Raw genomic sequence first — 17,728 nt, 5'->3', positions numbered from 1 at the left:
ATAAGGATTTGGCTACAACCTCATCCTATTATGGCCACAAATTCAAGTAGTCATAGATGTTATTTAGTATTCTTATATGAGATATTTTCTCATATACTCAAGAGTGATGAATCTTTTATCAATCAACCATAACCTCTATGTATCTCATGATATGATCTATTACTATTTTTATAGTTACCCCAATTACGGTGACACGTTAAACAACCTCAAACAATACCAATCCTTACATGATACGATCTCACGACCTTAATCAAAGGATTATATACACCTGTAATGTTCAGAGAATGTATTCGATAGACATTAGAGTAATCATCTATATGGATATCCTTTGGTCGAGTCAATCCGATGAACACTTTTATAATGTGTACTCATATGTTACACCAGGCTATTTATAATAGTTTTGAAAAGTGAAAACTATCGTCACTTTTGGTGGAATCGCTCAACACTATGATAACCTTATCATCATTGGTTGTGCCTTTATTCATTACAATGTCAAGGTTGTAGACGTTTCTAGAATGACCACTTAATACATACATAGAGTTCTCATGATCAATCGTCTGATCTTTTTGTCATAGTCTCACTATTCTAATAGCATGTTATTCATACAATCATATAAATGAGCAACATATGAATTGAATAACAATAAATCTTTTTATTAATGATTAATATAAAATTACATACATAAACGTCAGGTTCAATTGGCTTTAGGACACTTACCCTAACAATGCTATGTACAAGAGTTTATGTTGTAAGGTTTTTAAAACATTGATAACTGATAGCATAATAGAATTTAAAATTTTTTAAATAAAACAAACCTGAAAACCCTAGTCAAGATACCAGTTTTAAACATACATCAATGAACACGCAAAAACACTCTTAAGATGTTTTAACTTTACACCTGTATTGATGACTCCTTCAACCCTCACATGACAAGAGAAAGAATGGTATCCAACCTTCATAATGCAATGCCTTGGTATCCATGTGGAGCATGAACATGATAAAGGAAATTTAGTCAAAGAGGCTATTGAGGCTCTTGACTAGATTCACTGTTCAGGTAGGAAAAAAGAAAGAATAAGTGAGTGGCAGCTAGGGTTTCACTCGTTTTTTGTTCTCACCTATTACACAAATAATTATGACTATATATATGCAAATATCCAGGCTTTATTAGAATTTTAAGTAGATAGGACATCTTTCAACACATACATGCACGGTTGACATGTAAACATGCACAACCAGTATGTTTCAAACATTAAACGGGTGGACATTCTTTTGTCCAACCATACATGCCTTTATTTATTTATTTTTTCTTTCTATGGTGCTAATTTTTCCATGCATTTGTGATATGTGTATAAAATACACACAAATAGGGTTATGATAGTATGTTTAAGGTGAATTTTGGTCAATTTTGTCAGTTTTTTAAGTTTTATTTAATTTTGATGGCTTGATCTTATTTTGTAGTTTGAATTATATTCTTAGATGTTTTGAAGAATTCAAGCCCTTTTGAAGCAAAAATGGAAGCTTAAAGAAACAAATGAGAAGACTTTATATAAGGAGGCAGAGGTTAATTATAGGTTAGTCTTATGTCCATAATTGGGGCCCATAATTACTGGGTGCAAATAATATTTTAAAAATAGAAAGTAAGGTTAAGTGGCAACATATAAAAAAACAGTTATGTCTTCTCTATATTCCTATCACCAAGATACAATAGCCTAAAGGATTTTTAGAAAAAGAAAACTCCAAGAAACAAGTAGAAGAGTAAAGATTCAAGATTAAAGAAAGAAGACCCAAGAGAATTAAGATTTGAAGACCCTAGAGTTTTTCTTTTCTCTCTTATTATCTTCTTTTACTAATTTAAAATGTTTTTCTCTTCAACTTTATCTTGTATTTTGAACTTTATTATCATGAATAGTTAATTTCTTTTACTAGTATTTATGATGAATATATAAATTCTCAAAGATTATGTAATAGGTTGTGATTATTGATCAATAGTGATGAATGTTTGGTTTAGTAATTGTGTTTCTAGCTTCTTGCTTGGTCTTAGGGCTCAATACTATGTTTGTTTATAGATTGAAGTGTGATATTAAGAAATACATACTCAATTAGTTAATGTCTTTGCTACACATAGGGTTTTATTTAAAGATAAATATAAATCTTTTGTGGGTAAATTGATTATCATAGAAATTAATTGGTTTTGATTAACATAATACCACGAAAGTAGGTAAACTTTTAATTTTAGCACACCTAATTAACCTTGAGAGAGGAATTGGATAAAATAAGATAATCACCCATCAATAATTCATTTTACCATTGATTTTAATTGGATTTGTTACTAATTTTTGAGTAATTAATAGTAAAATCATAAACCTTAAGCTTCTCTATATTGGTATTTCATTTTAATTTGTTGGGTGTTTATTCCTTTTGTTAATTTTAGCTTGTTAGTATACATTTCAATTAATTTCAATTCAATTTTACTTATTCAACATTTTAATTCTCTAGTTAATTTAAATTACAAAACAAATTAGCATTTGACAACTAATCCTTCTAAGACTAACATCTTTCTATATTACTTAATTAACTCGTATACTTGTGAGCTATAGGCAATAAGCTTTTGGCACTGTTGTCGAGGATTTGTGCTTTCTTGATATTAGTATAATTTGTAGTTTAACTAGACTTGAGTTTTGTTTCATTTCTTTTTGTTATATTTGATTTCTTGTTGTTTTTTCTTTTTTCTTGTAGGTGCTCTATTAGTTTATAACCAGATCTCAAAATCCAAAATTATTAAATTTTGACTCAAAAATCGAGAAAACCTTTAAAAGACATAAAAAAGAAAGACGAGCAAGACAAATAGTTGCCATGAAGGATAACATCAATAATCAGTGAGCTCTTTGAGAATATGTTGTACCCATTACTTATGATGGTTAATCTAGTGTTGTGAGACCTACTATGGATGTTAACAATTTCAAGATCAAACCTTCTATTGTTCAGATAGTACAATAAAATCAGTTTGGAGGGTTAGCAAATGAGGATCCATACATCTACTTGTCATGTTTCTTTTAGATATGTAATACTTTAAAGATGAATATGGTTCTTAAAGATGCAATTAAATTGAGGCTATTTCCATTTTCATTGAGGGATAGAGCAATAGTTTGGTTAGATTTTGGGGCATCTGGTGCATTTACTACCTGGTAGACACTTTCTCAAGCTTTCCTTGCAAAATATTTCTTACTTGGTAAAACTGTTAAATTGAGAAATGAGATCGCCACTTTTTACCAAAGGGATGACGAATCTTTATATGAAGCTTAGGAGAGGTTTAAAGATTTACAAAGGCAATGCCTCTATCATGGTTTACCTTATGGCTAGTTGTTCAGACTTTCTATAATGGTTTTTCTTATTCACTGAAAAGTACCTTGGATACAGTCGCCAATAGGTAAAATATCTTATATGGCTTTGCATTTGATTGAAGAAATGGTTTCCATAGTTGTTAGTGGTCTAATGATAGAGCTAGTCATAGAAGACATTTGTAAGTACATGAGATAGATGGAATTACTATAGTGAATGCTAAGTTTGATGCATGGACAAAGAAATTAAAGAGATTAGATATCAAGGTTGTAATTACTTCTAGTTGTGAGAATTATGGAGGAGATCATGCAAGCTTTGAATGTCATTTGGGTACCCACTATGTACATGAGCATGCAAATGAGTAAGTGAATTTTCTCAACTACAATAAAAGAGGACAAGGTAATCCTTATTCAAATACATATAACCCAGGTTAGAGGAACCACCCAAACTTCACATGGTCAAACCAAGCCAATACTTCCCCAAACCAGAATTTTAGGTAGCACCTTCAGGGTTTCAAGCTAGAAACGCTAACCCACAACCTTTACATCACCCTTAACCTCTTTAGAGAGCAAAAATAAAATCTAGAATTGATGATGGATAATTTCATTCTTACCTAAAAACAAAAAGTCAATGCCCAAGATGAAGCGATTAGACAACTTACTGCCAAGGTTGACTAATTAGCCATACATAATAGGATGCTTAAAGTACAATTAGGTCAACAAGTAAGTACTCCCAATTCTAGGGAAATAGGAAGGTTCCCTAGCCAATCTCAAAATCCAAGGGAGCATTGTAAGACAATGGCCATCAAAAGTGGTAAATAAAGCAAGGTTGAGAATGATGTTGATGATGAGGGTAAACAACTGAAAGCTAAAAAGTTTGGAGAGAAAGATCCATTGAAGAAAAAGGTTGAGGGAAATGTTCAAGAAGCCCTTGAAAAGAAAGTGTCATCCAAAACATAGACAACACATTTTCCTTTTCCTCAAAGGTTCCAAATAGCAAAGTTTAACCAACAGTTTGGAAAGTTTTCCATATGCTACCGCTTACTTGGGATTTTTTCCATATGCTATCGTCGATGGCCTTCTTCTTGGCTATCGATAGTTACTCTTCTCTCTCTCTTTTCTTCCCAAATCCAAGAACAAAAAGTTGGCAGGGAATTTGGTGGCTGGTTTTTTTCCTTCTTCTCTCAAGTTCTTGGTTGATTTTCTTCCTCCATTCCTGAACTTCTTGGCTGTTGAAGATCACCCTAAGGCTACTAGACTTTAGCTCTATCTTACCTCTAAATCAAGGTAATAGAACTTAGCCAAACATTAAGGAAGGAGGTTGCTTTTGGTACACAACGTTATCCCATTTTAGTTAGGACTCTTTTCTTTCTTTATTTATTTTTGAGCCAAAGGACTTATTCCCACCCAAAGTATGCTAATTTCCCAAGTTTTCACCTCTTAACTTTGAAAATTTTATTTACCCACCTATAAGTGGTTAAGTTTATTAGTTTTAAAGGAAATCGTCATTTTATATTTATTATTAAAAATAAACTTAAATTTGATTTCATTTTCCCCCCTAAATTGTAAAAACTAACAATTTCCCTCTAACCTAAGTTTTCAAAAAATCATTTTCCCTCTAGGGTTTCTAATTTTTCAGATTTATTTTTTTCGATGATGAAGAGACTTCTCCAATGATCTCCAGGCATTGTCTTTTCCTCTCCAATAAGTCCTTCTGACGTTGAATGACGTTGTCTTTGTTCTTTGACGTTGATGACACCGTACAATGCTAGAAGAAGGACACATCATAAGGACTTGTCGGAGAGGAAGAGATGTTGCTTAGAGATCATCGAATAATTCTCTTCATCATCAAAAAAATTGAATCTGAAAAATTGAAAACCCTAGAGGGAAAATACTATCTTTGAGAACTTGGGTTAGAGAAAATTGTTAGTTTTTAAGGTTTAAAATGACAATAATATAACTAATAAATTCAGTTAATTTTAACCGCTCATGGGTGAGTAAATAAAATTTTCAAAGTTAAGAGGTTTAAACTTGGAAAAACAACATATTTTAGTGGGAATAAGTCCTTGGCCTTTATTTTTTTCCTTTATTATTTTAGCTACGAAAGCATAGGCTAATTATCAATTGCAAACAATGCCTCATATTTGTTTCTAGCTTGATCAAAAGTCCATTTTCAATTTTGATTGGTTTTGATCTAAATTCAACTTGAATCAAAATTAAAAATTTAGGGAAAAGACACTAATGCCTTTAAAGCGTATCTGAAGGTCTTACACTCAACATCAAGTCAACGACTTTATCATTGTTTTTTACATTATCTAATATAACTGTAAAATAGAGTTATTAATTTTATGTTCACAAAAAAATTAGCTAATGTTTGATAAATAGTAACACCAAAACAAAGATATTCTAGTAACCTAAATGCAATGACCTTTTTACACAACTGTTAATAAGAATCAATGTAATGGATAGTTATGCAAAGGTATCCTATGTCTTTATTAGTTGCAATCTATAAATCAAAAGTAATTGAAATAACACCATTAAAATTTCTTAGTTCTTCTATAATTTTTAATTTCATGAGTTCATAATTTCTAAAGATGTTAGACCTAAGGATAAACATAGAAATTCTTCTAAATATTGGTTGAACATTGTTTTGCATAATTCATTCTAAAATTTCATCTTTAGCTAGAGGGGTCAAAGAGGTTGGGCCAACCCGACGCATGACTTGAGCCTTTTAATTTTAGCTCGACCTAGGCAAGCACGACCTACTACTGTAATAGGCCATGTCGTGGGCTAACTTAACCTGGCATGTTACTGTGCCAAAAATATTTAAAAAATAATAATACATAAATAAATAAAACAATAATTATAATGTAAAAAACTATAAATTTTTATAAGAAATGAAAATTTTAGACTTAAGAAAATGAGTTGAGTTCTTTGAATCAATTTTACATATGTGAGATAACAAAAATTTAAGTTTGGTTAGAACATGATATTGGACCTTTATTATAGTGGGTAAAAGAAGTGAGTGATTGTATTATGTTAGATATGGAACACTTTTGTAAAAGTGCATAGTGCAAAAGTGTCCCACATTTAAAAGAATATAATCACCCACAAGGTATAAGTTTCAACCAAACTTAAGTTTTGGATCCAACATTGATGAGATTGATTATGAGAACTCAACTCACCTATTATAAATAAGTTTGTCTTATTTCTAATCACAATTCAATTTTCTAACATATTTTCTTTTATTAAAAAAGATAATTTAAAAAATTTATTCAATAAAAATACACTGCAGGCCTAATAATTTTTATTGGTCGACTTGGTAAGAAGACTTGTTATAGTGTGGGCCTTGGGCCCAACTTAGCTCGACCCAACACAAGCCAGCCTTGTCATGTTTATTTTCAACATATACAAAAGGTTGGTAAGAAGCTATAACCTATTTGGCCAACACACACTTGTTGTATTGGAGCTATCAACCAATCATGATCTAGTGAAGATAATTTGTTGTTGTCCTCTCATGTCCTATAGAATTTTTTTACAATATTTAGTAATACAATGACAAAGATGAATGGTGTTGTCCAAACTGGTGATGTCAAATAGGTACCGTAATGTTGACACACTATCTGTTAGATTAATCTATCTTAGATCGTTTTTTTGATTTGATCGAAGTGCTCCCATACCATCCACTTTTGTTTTTTTTCCCACTAAGGTTGTCACACTTTTACACATCGATGCTCCAGTTGTGTCGTTATTGATACTATCACCTCTGAAGTATTTAAATAAATTAAACTCATTTGAGCTTAATACCATTTTTAATTTTCTGTTGAATGAAAAATAATAATTAACAAAATTTTAACACAAATGAAAATTAAAATGTTATACACAAATAAATATTGATTGAGAATTGAGAGAGTTTGAAAATAAGAGATTGATTATTAAAATTATTGAGAGAATGTGAGATTGACAATGAGAATCGAGAAATTATATTTTTTGAAAGGGAGGAAGGGGGTTTATACAAAGAAAAATTAAAAAATATATATTTTGGCCAAGCCAACAATTAGTAGCCGTTTGGCCAGGCAAAAACGACTTCTATAGGTTCTACACCCATAGGACATTTCAAATTTTTGAAATTTTTTTTATTTTCTTCTTTTTTTAACAAAGCGCTACAAAAGTAGACCATGCACTCGCGTGCTGGGCTAAAAAAGAGGGACTTGAGCCAAGTCATAGGTAGCTTAGCCGCCCTACCATGTCTAGGAAGAATTAAATGGTTTGCAGGAGTTTTTTGAAACTACAATTTGTTGATTAATAATAGAATATTTTATTATGTAACAATTCAAACAAAATAACTTTAACAATAAAATATAGATTATTAAAAGGTCAAAAAGGACTTATTTTCACCCAATGTTTAGTTCAGTTTTAAAGTGATATCTATTAACTTTTAAAAATTTAAATATTTATTTATCATCTAAATTTTATTAAAATTCGTCGTTAGTTACAAAGGTAAAAATATTATTTAACAAGTAATATTAAAAAACTAAAATTTTATCTTATTTTCTCATTTTAGTTTTACAAACTAATAATTTTCCTCTCAACCTAAGTTTTAGTTTCAAAAACTAACAATTTCTTTCCTAATCTAAGTTTTGAAAACTTGTCTTTTCCCTTCGAGGGTTTTATTCTTTTCCCTTGGTTTTTCAGTGATGTTCTCTCTTCTTTCTCTGCTAGCCTACTCTAAAGTTACTCTCTCCTCGTCGCTCTCATTTCGAAGGAAGACGAAAAGCCAATTCATCTTCCTCATCGGCTCTTCGATTTGTCTTTAGGCCAATGACAAATCAACTCTTAATCTTATGTCGATTACAACAAACCAAAAAGATGAAGACGAATTCTGTGATTGAAGTCGAATCAAAGATGAAACTCTAAGTCGTGTGGCCAGATTTCTCACTTGATTTCAACTAAAAAAAGAAGGGTTTACGCATAAGAAATGTCGTTAGGGAGGGATAGGGTGTTGACACTAAGGTTGATGACGCACTAGAGTGAATCATTGGGAAAAATTGTTATCGGAAAGAGAGAATACATTTTATGAGGGTTTTACGCAATGTTCTAAAAATTGAGAGGGTGACTGTTATTGGTAAAATAATAAAACTTTAAATAGTGGGGGGAAAAGGTAAGTTTTTAAAACTTAGGACAAAAGAAAATTATTTATTTTTAAAACTAAGGTTGAGAAATGAAATAAAATTTTATTTTTTTAAAACTTAGGACAAAAGAAAATGATGTTTTTATTTTTATAACTAATAAAAAAATTTAATAACAGTTAAATAATTAGTGAAAATTTAAATTTTTAGAAATGAGTAAATACCACTTAATTAAATTAAAATAATATTTCGTAACCCTGAACCAAAAGCTGTTAGAATTTGATGCTTATATTTCTCACATATAAATAAAATTTTGTGCACATATAATTTTTAAAATTAAGTCAATAACTTAAAAAATGGAAGCTTCCATAACCAAATTCTGCCATCGGAGTTCTCTTGTGAGAGCCTTGAAACCTCTCCATTTCAAGCTCGCAAACTCCCTCCGTTTCTCTTCTGGTTACTCTCTCTTTAAATTTAATTTTGTCTTTGTTTGATATGTGAATTAATTTATATTAGCTTGTGGGATTTTCAAGGTTTTGAATTTGTATCTGTATTGCAATAGGAGGGGGAAGATCGCTCGAAAGAGCTTATGACGCATTGTTGTTGGATGCTGGAGGTACCCTTTTGCAATTAGCAAAGCCTGTCGCAGACACTTACGCTTCCATTGGCAGAAAATACGGTTAGTTTTAAGGTTTCAATTGCCTGAATTACACCTCTATTTTGAAGATTTTTTATATAATATAATGGTATTTTAGAGCTTGATGATTCAGTGTACATCACATTTGATGTGGTGGACTTATCATGACTTTTGTGAATTTCACTCTAATTTGACAGTGTCAAACGATGATAGTTTTCTAGTTTTGCAAAGTTTAATTATGATCTGGGTTTTTTTGTCAGTAATACAGTAAGTTTCCAAAATTATTCAGGTCTCACTGCAACTTCAGCTGAAATAAAGAAGGGATTTAAGAGAGCTTTTGCTGCTCCGTGGCCCGAGAAACTCCGTTACCAGGTCAAATATGTTTCTTTGTGAATATCTTTTCTTATTTTGAAATTCAGTTGTTTTGATTTGTTCTGGTTTATGATACAATTTGACGCTAAAACTGGATTGCATGGGGTAGATCACAAGAGGAGAGCACCTCTGAAGCATACCCTGAGAGCTAAAAAAAGGTTCAAGCAAATCAATAAATTAGGCTTTTGTGATTGCCACAAGATAAATCCATGTCAAATGTGATGTAATGGGATATGTATTTTATATAATTGTCATTGTGCTCTATTGAATTGGAAAGAAATGATCTTCAATGTGCCCAGAGTTTCAATAATTTTCAATTGACTACTTTGTTTAAATAGTAAACAAAATCTTGGACAGGGAGGACCTTGATGTATCTGTATTTCTGCAATTATGATGAAAGCTGTTGAAGTATTAAAAGTATATAAGATGAATGAGTGATAACATTATGTGCAAAACAACAGAACTGTTGCACCTAAAATTTTTGTGAAAAAGAGCTAATGTGGTTTCTCTTTGTTGGCAGCTAAAACTTGTGCAACTGATTTTATCTTTAAAATCCCAATCAAAGAAGTATCGAGCTATTTTTTTTTTTTTTTCAATAAAACTAGTGAAATGTGTTTTAGCCTTTTATTCTCTGTATCTTGTAATGTCAGGAACGTTTAATGACTTTTTGGTTCCAGTATTATGTCATGCTTTTTGTACCAATGAATATTGCTGTGGTGACAGTGGATTAGTAGATTTCTTTTTTTTCATCAAATGATTACTTAATATCAATGCTTTACCAGCTACTTCAAAAGACATATTTCAGTAGTACTTCAGAAGTTTGAACTGAATCATGTGTAATCTTTACATCACATTTATTATTAGTAGGGAGATGGAAGGCCGTTTTGGAGAATTATTGTTTCTGAAGCAACTGGTTGCAGCAACAATGATTATTTTGAAGAAGTCTATGAGGTGTTGTTTTGAAGACTATTGAAAATTAAGTTAGCTGGTGATGTTATGTTGACACCATCATCTGATTTCCTATTTGCTTCCTTATTCAGTATTATGGAAATGGTGAAGCATGGCATCTTCCGGATGGAGCTTACCAGACAATTTTCCTCCTCAAAGAATCTGGAGGTCATATAAATTAAGTATTCTCTCTCTTATTCTTCTCTGCAAACAATTCTCAAACCAGTTTTCTGACTCTAGCTGTTTTGTTATTGTTGAACAGTGAAGGTGGCAGTTGTATCCAATTTTGACACCCGCTTAAGGAAGTTACTGAAAGACCTCAATGTTATAGATCTGTAAGCATCCTATTTTAAGTCACTCACTTTCTAAAATTGGTATTACATCTTTTCTGCATGATATGTCAGGATAATTATGCTTTTCCACTTTGAATTTATGATATTTTAGTTAGGGTTCTGGAAATTTTTTTTCCTTTCTTTGTTGAGCTAAAACAGATCCTCTATTCTTTGGTACATGATGCAGATGAGGGTATTGCATTGTGCACAGAAAAATAAATTGAAATTTTCAGTTATATCATTGATAAATATAAGTCTGAAAGGTCACTTCTTCTCAAGTTAGCTTTCTCAATATGAAATTTGTTGTAGTTTGCTCATGTAGTCTACATATAATGCAGCTAAAAAGGCTATTATGTTCTAAGATTTATGGAATTTTCTTGGTTTGCTTTTCAGATTTGATGCCGTAGTTATATCCTCAGAGGTTGGATATGAAAAACCAGATCCAAGGATATTTCAAGCTGCTTTAGGTATATGTCGTAACAAATATATTTGGTTTCTTGTCTTGTGGTCTTAAATTTCAAGTCCATTATTTGTTTCTTACAGACTGTTAATATATATATGTGGTTTGAATAACTCAATAAACTTGCTCATCTAGGTTTCCATCGGACATGAACAGATTCATTATGTTATGCCTATTGTTCAGAGGCATAACATAATCAAATCTCCATGTCTGGTCTTATATATCTATATCAGTTTCTGGATTCTTTTTTAATGCCAGCATTCAATTGTTGACTTCCATGATTCATGATGACTGCAATTTTTATGGAATTGTCTAGTTTATTTGTATGATGCATATGCATCTAAGCATGCCTTTCAGTGATATATCTCTGTTAGATGGTTTGTTTATCTTTGCCTATTTCCTTCTGCCATAAATTTAAGAGTTGAACAGGAAAGAAATTTGCATCAATGCCCTAAAATGCTCTTTTTTTAATTATGCATTGAAATGACCCTTGCATGCTGAGTGATATTCTTTAGATGAAATGAGTATACATGCTAGCAAGGCTGTACATATTGGAGATGATGAAAAAGCAGATAAGGAGGGGGCGAGTGCTGTTGGGATTGATTGCTGGTCAGTATACATTTCATACAAACGCCTTTGTAAGAGAAATGCTTATTCTAAAACTAAGAGCCCTATATTGCAACTGAGGCATATTTTCTTTGTTTATGAGTCAGTGACATTCCAATGTCTTTAAAACATGTGGAATAACCCTACTGTTAATCTGAATAAGCAGGTTGTGGGGAACAGATGTGAAGACATTTTCAGATATACAAAACCGCATCATCCTAGAATCATAAGTGCCATTAGAATGCCGACATCATTGGTAGTACTTCAACTCTATTCGACATTCTTTTATGTGTTAATTATCCTTGCAAAGAAAGAGGTTTTGATATTACGTTGTGAGACATTGTATAAGGTTGATTAAACTATATATCTTACCTTCTATATGATAGATACATGTTAATGGTGATTATTCCGGATGTATGGCTGTTTGAACATTATAAATTGCTATTCAATCAGGGGATTTATTTTAATTTAAATTGAGAAGGAATGGAATGGGTTGAGTGCGCCAGTTGATGTATTATAATATTTTTTCTGATATCTTGGGCAATGATGAATAAAAGAGCTAAAAAATAATTCTTCAGATGCAAAATCAGTTGTCAGTAAAAGGTGTGCAATAACGCAGCTCAGATGTGCTTTGTACAAACAAATTGACAGCAACAAATCACGCCCTTGCCAAGATCAAATTCCTGCTGAAGACTAAGTCAAATCTACCGATTATTGATTCATCTGATAATCAATAATTGGTTGTGTTAATGGTCTTGTGCAGTGCCACATCTGCACTCTTTAAGAGCTTGTTCTCAGAATTATGCAAATAATTTTCGCCTTCTAACAACCACACAGCGCAACAGGTCTGAATCTATAACCCCCCTCCTTTTCGCAAAACTTTTGTTTTGGCAAACAAGAGAGTCAACTAGTAAAATGGAAATGGCCGACAAACTCGGTTTCACCATCTTAGCATCTACACCTTTTTCGCAGATTGGCATGCAGATACCATCTTCCAGATTGCTGTCTTCAATACCTTGTCTGCTTAACCCGTCATTACTATCAACCCAGGATTCCGTGCATAAATCACCTCTTCTATACTTGCAACATCTACAGCAGATCACACAAGTTTATTAAAGATCAACAGCATAAATTTACCTTTTCTAATTAAAATTTGTGTATGAAAACAAGTTTAACTTGAAAATCCATCCTAAATAAAACTTAAGGCAGGGATGAAAAATGCAACTCAAACATTAATCAAGTCACTGCATTGCTAGCTAACAAACCTCCAAATCAACAACCTAAAAAGGACAAAATTTAGCAAATATGCAGGAAATCCCAAGACTTTAAAGAGTAAAATGTCGAGAAAATCACCCCAGAAAACTGTAGTGAAGAAGATGCAAAGACATCCATTCTGTTTCTAATAAGGCGTCAATGCTTCCCAACCAATTCATCATACATCAAGACTCAACTTGCAAATTAATCTCTACTGCTCTCAAAGATCTTTCTATTTTTGTGCATTTGCTATTATATTAACTTTTTTTATGTGATATTTGATTTCATAATCATAATGTTTTACTATCTCTAACCGTTTTTGATTTCTCATTTTATAATTTTTTTTTGAGTAAATAAACGTGTTTCGCACTTCAACCTATAAAAGGTAGTGTCTTCAAAGTTGTAAGGCAAATACCACTATTGCTAATATTTATCATATGTGAGGCATCTATTGTCATATTCTTTTGAATAGAGCTCACATTTTTATAACACGGTCTATTAACTTGATATGATATAATATAAAAAAAATTAAGTTAGGATTAAGTTTTTCTAGCACAAAATTTATTTTAGGTCAACCTGATATGAGTTGAAATTAAATTATATAGTGTTATGGTTCACATGAAAGTTCTCTGATACAACACAAATTGACTTGAATATTTTAAAGAAATGTTACTTTAATAAAATTTGTTAGGAGAAATATTATACAGATGAGTAATACTATATGTACACACTTTTGATACACAATTTGATTACACAAATGATGTGTCAAAATATGATTGGGTGTTTCTCTTTAATCTAAAATCAATCACATGATAACATATCATCTGTATACCAAAAGTGTATACGCATAGTTTTATTAATAAATTATAAATTAGTTGAAAGATATCATCAAGATCAGTTGAAATATTTTCAAATTACACATAATTATATCTTTATATAATTCTAATTATTTATATTATTTTTAATTTTTATTTAAATATTTATTTTATTATTAACCAGTAAGAATATGATTTAGTTAGTTAGATTATTAATGCATTTGAAAGGTTAGAGTATGTAATTTTTAGGGTATTTGTAAACAAGATAAAATATTGTATGGTGTGTTTTACTAATAATAGGTTACGGTAATTTGGTGAATAAATTAAAATTGTAAAAATACTTTGGAAAGTGAAAACAAAAGATAATTTTTGATCAATTCGAGTTGGATAGAGTTAACTCGAATATTAAAAGGTTGGGTTAAAATTAAAAAATTTTGATACGATTCTAATTCATGTTGGATTAGAGTTGAAGGTCTCTAGCACAAAACTTGAACTGACACAATATAAACACAATCCAATGACACGAACTGCTAGGTCTGCTTTTGAAAAACCTTTAATGATTAATAATTCTAAAAAAAGTGAACATGATTATTTAAAAGCTTTATATAAATTAAATCTTTTAAACAAATATTTAATCAACACACAAGTAATTTCAACTATATACTCAAGCATAACCGATAAACATAAAGTAAAGAGTAAGGGATAGAAAGGCTCAAGATTTATAACGGTTTGGAGTTTTCTCTTATAAACTTTCTAAATCCACTTTTTTAAGTAACCAGCTTGAAGTTCCACTAATAAAGAATTCTTTTTTTATAATAGTTCTTTAAGATTTCGCTTAAGTACGTTAGTTGATTTTGTATTGCACCCAATACTATAGTTTATTTGGATTTCATCCAAGTATGATTGGATACAGAAAATATGATTGTAAATGTCTATACTAAGGCTAATACAAAGAGTGAGCACAAACATTTCTCTCAAAAATGTGAGTTATGAACCTAGAAGAGAATTTTTGGATGATAAGAAGAGTATAAGATTTTAAATTAATTTCTCTAACTTATTTTAACTCAAAGAAGCTTCAATTTATAGTTTTGGATAGCTGGAATAGCTAATACAATCATTGGATGGAGATTTGTATCAATCAAGCCTTGAAAGAGATGTTTTTCTTCTTAAAAAAGCATAATGCATGGGTGTGTATCATAGATACACGAGCATCTCTGACATGTTTTTATTTCTTTCAAGCTTAGTCAAACTCAGTTAAATTACCAATGATGAAATTTTCTTCTTGATATACATCCTAATAGACGTTCATTTGAAATGAACAGTTGTTCCTTCTTTATATTTGAAACTATTCCAGAATTTTAGAGTCATGAACATGGAATCGAACAGAGAAATGAATGCAAACTTGGACGTATTAAATTTTGTCTATGAATGGGTGTGCATGTCTGATGAACGACATGCATTGTTTTTGCCTTTGAATTGTTCTTGAAGCATGAGGAAAAGTGAACGAGGAAACTCTTCATGAGTTTTCTCCCCAAATATACATGGGCTTGCATATTGCTTCAACACTTTAACTATGTTGACTTCACTTTAATTTGATTGAGAACGAATGCATGGGGTCTTTTCCTCATGTGCAACTTGTAAAATGAAAACACACAGGTGTTTATCTTTGACACGTAGACATGCATAACCTATCCCGACATTTTTCAATTTGTGTCCATTTGGTAATGTTTTTAACATATTCCTTGTGTATGGTTTTTAAGGCGCTAATAACTAGCAGTGCAACAGAATACAAATTTTGAAACAAAACAATCCTGAAAACCCTAGTCAGGATACTCGTTTTAATCATAATAATCATGAAACATACAAAACACTCATAAGGTGTTTTAAAATTAATACTTATATTGATGGCTCCTTTAAACTTCACATAGGTTAAAAGAGTACGTTATCTAACCCTTACGAGGTAATGCCTTGGTATCCACATAGTGTACGAATGCAAATGGAGGAAATCCAAGAGAAAAGGCTATTGGGCTCTTAACTGGAAAAACCATTCACTGTAGAAGGAGAAAGCACAAAAAAAAAAAAATAGTTAGGGTTTTTGTGTTTTGTGTATGCTTCACTAATTTACACCAAAAAATGTAGCTATATATATATATATATATATGAGTAGGTATCTGAGCACGATTGGAATTCCAAGTGCATATGGCACCCTCAGCATACAAATGCACAGTTGTCATGAAAAATTATTTAGTTGACATCCATTAGGCCATTTACATGGTCAACATCACTTGAGTGTGTTGGTTAACATGGCCAAGGCTTGCACTACTAGCACACATGTTTACTGACTAGTATGGACAAGACCTACATGGATGACACTACATGTGTGTATTGGTTGGCATGTTTTCTTTCATCATGGTGTCTACTGGCATCATGTAATTGCATGGTCGACACCTCTTCCACTAAATGCATAGCTGGCATTTGGTTAAGGCATAGTCAAACCGAGTCCTCTCAACCCATTAGGCAAACCTAGTCAATTTGTTATCTCTTTTTTAGCCTTGTACACTAAGATTGTCAACAAACAATCCACTCATTTGAGTCAATTTAACTCTTTTATGCATATAACCTATAAGTTTTTTATCGAGTTGGCAGTTTCCAAATTCAGGTGAATCTAAATACAAACCAGGATTGGCCTCTAACAAAGTATCATGGCCAAACAAATGATAAAGTGAAAGTGAACATCTTTTAAACTTTTACGATATCATAGTTACGTACAATTTAATCATTTCGTCTACCAATATCTCTTGAGGTTGATACATAGAAATGTGGCTATCTTAGTGGTTCATCAGTATGAACTAATGCACATCAATTACTGACTCAAGTTAGTCTATAACCTTATTTTATTATGGTCATAAATTCATATAGTCATGGATGTTATTCAATATTCTCATATGAGATATCTTCTTCTGTGCTCATGAGTAACAAATCATTTATCTATCAACCATAGACTCTATGTATCTCACGATATCGCTGATTATTATCTTTATAGTTATCCCAATTACAATAACACGTTGGATAGCTTCAAACCATACTAATCCTTACACGAGACAATTTAATGACCTCAAGTCAAAGGATCGTACACACCTGCAGTGTTAAGAGGATTTATTCTATAGACACTAAAACAATCATCTATATAAATATTCTCTAGTTAGGTTAGTATGATAAACACGTCTACAATGTGCACCCATGTATTGCACCAAGTTGTTTACAACAACTTTGACATATAAGAACTGTCGTCACTTTTGGTAAGTTTGTTCAATATTATGATAATTTTATCATTATTGCACTTGCTTTTATTCATTGCAAGGTCAAGATTACGAACTTTTCTAGAATGATCACTTAATGTGTATATAGAGTTCTCATGATTAGTCATCTGATCCTCTTGTCATAATTCTACCATTCTAAGGGCATGTTATTTGTACGATCATATAAATAAATAACATATGAATTGAATAACAATAAATCGATTTATTAATGGTTATTATAATATTACATCCATAAATACCAAATCAATTAGCTCTAGGGCATCTACCTTAACAATCTCCTACTTGCACTACAGTCAATCAGTCATATATCTAATACCAAATTCGACTACATGCCTATTATTTTTCTACTGCGATAAATTTCTCATTAAGTTATCCAAATTGTCATGTGTACCAATTCTTGCTATCTGTATGTCACCTTGTTGAAAAATCTCTTAGATTAGATGATATTGTTTAAGTATATGCTTGGACCTTTGATGAGATTATGGCTTCTTCGCCTAAGCAATCACTCTATTATTGT

At 31.4% G+C, this 17,728-nt stretch overlaps 2 protein-coding genes and 1 non-coding gene across 5 annotated transcripts; 1 reads left to right on the top strand and 2 right to left on the bottom strand.

The window, feature by feature from the left end:
- Positions 1 to 3,240: 3,240 nt before the first annotated feature.
- On the bottom strand, positions 3,241 to 3,347 carry LOC123215158. The gene has a single exon (XR_006501961.1). It is a non-coding gene; the product is annotated as a small nucleolar RNA R71 (small nucleolar RNA).
- A 5,430-nt stretch (positions 3,348 to 8,777) lies between these two features.
- LOC123212977 (haloacid dehalogenase-like hydrolase domain-containing protein 3) lies at positions 8,778 to 12,289 on the top strand. Of its 3 annotated transcripts, none has more exons than XM_044632257.1 (9): positions 8,778 to 8,923; positions 9,030 to 9,146; positions 9,394 to 9,476; positions 10,344 to 10,427; positions 10,517 to 10,592; positions 10,687 to 10,759; positions 11,150 to 11,223; positions 11,732 to 11,825; positions 11,989 to 12,289. In XM_044632257.1, the coding sequence occupies exons 1-9, from the start codon at positions 8,824 to 8,826 to the stop codon at positions 12,050 to 12,052; spliced, it is 765 nt and encodes a 254-aa protein (XP_044488192.1). In that variant the 5' UTR covers positions 8,778 to 8,823; the 3' UTR covers positions 12,053 to 12,289. The 3 variants fall into 3 exon arrangements, with proteins under 3 accessions (XP_044488192.1, XP_044488193.1, XP_044488194.1); XM_044632258.1 differs by having other exon boundaries at positions 11,732 to 11,854; XM_044632259.1 differs by lacking the exon at positions 11,732 to 11,825.
- Positions 12,290 to 12,424: 135 nt separating this feature from the next.
- Positions 12,425 to 13,313, bottom strand: LOC123212867. The gene is made up of 2 exons (XM_044632093.1): positions 13,176 to 13,313; positions 12,425 to 12,911 (listed from the first exon to the last, which is right to left on the bottom strand). The coding sequence occupies exons 1-2, from the start codon at positions 13,256 to 13,258 to the stop codon at positions 12,623 to 12,625; spliced, it is 372 nt and encodes a 123-aa protein (XP_044488028.1). The 5' UTR covers positions 13,259 to 13,313; the 3' UTR covers positions 12,425 to 12,622.
- Between the last annotated feature and the right edge of the window lie 4,415 nt (positions 13,314 to 17,728).

This window comes from Mangifera indica, chromosome 4 (genome assembly GCF_011075055.1).
Source record: "Mangifera indica cultivar Alphonso chromosome 4, CATAS_Mindica_2.1, whole genome shotgun sequence".
Classification (NCBI taxonomy): domain Eukaryota; kingdom Viridiplantae; phylum Streptophyta; class Magnoliopsida; order Sapindales; family Anacardiaceae; genus Mangifera; species Mangifera indica.
This window is presented reverse-complemented; position numbering and strand designations above follow the sequence as displayed.

What these genes read in the sequence shown, in the direction of transcription:
- LOC123212977 (XM_044632257.1), top strand. Translation starts at nt 8,824, where the DNA reads ATGGAAGCTTCCATAACCAAATTCTGCCATCGGAGTTCTCTTGTGAGA. An exon ending in CCGAGAAACTCCGTTACCAG is followed by an intron (nt 9,477 to 10,343) that starts GTCAAATATGTT and finishes TATTATTAGTAG; the next exon opens with GGAGATGGAAGGCCGTTTTG. An exon ending in GACCTCAATGTTATAGATCT is followed by an intron (nt 10,760 to 11,149) that starts GTAAGCATCCTA and finishes TTTGCTTTTCAG; the next exon opens with ATTTGATGCCGTAGTTATAT.
- LOC123212867 (XM_044632093.1), bottom strand. Translation starts at nt 13,258, where the DNA reads ATGATGAATTGGTTGGGAAGCATTGACGCCTTATTAGAAACAGAATGG. An exon ending in CTTCACTACAGTTTTCTGGG is followed by an intron (nt 12,912 to 13,175) that starts GTGATTTTCTCG and finishes GATCTGCTGTAG; the next exon opens with ATGTTGCAAGTATAGAAGAG.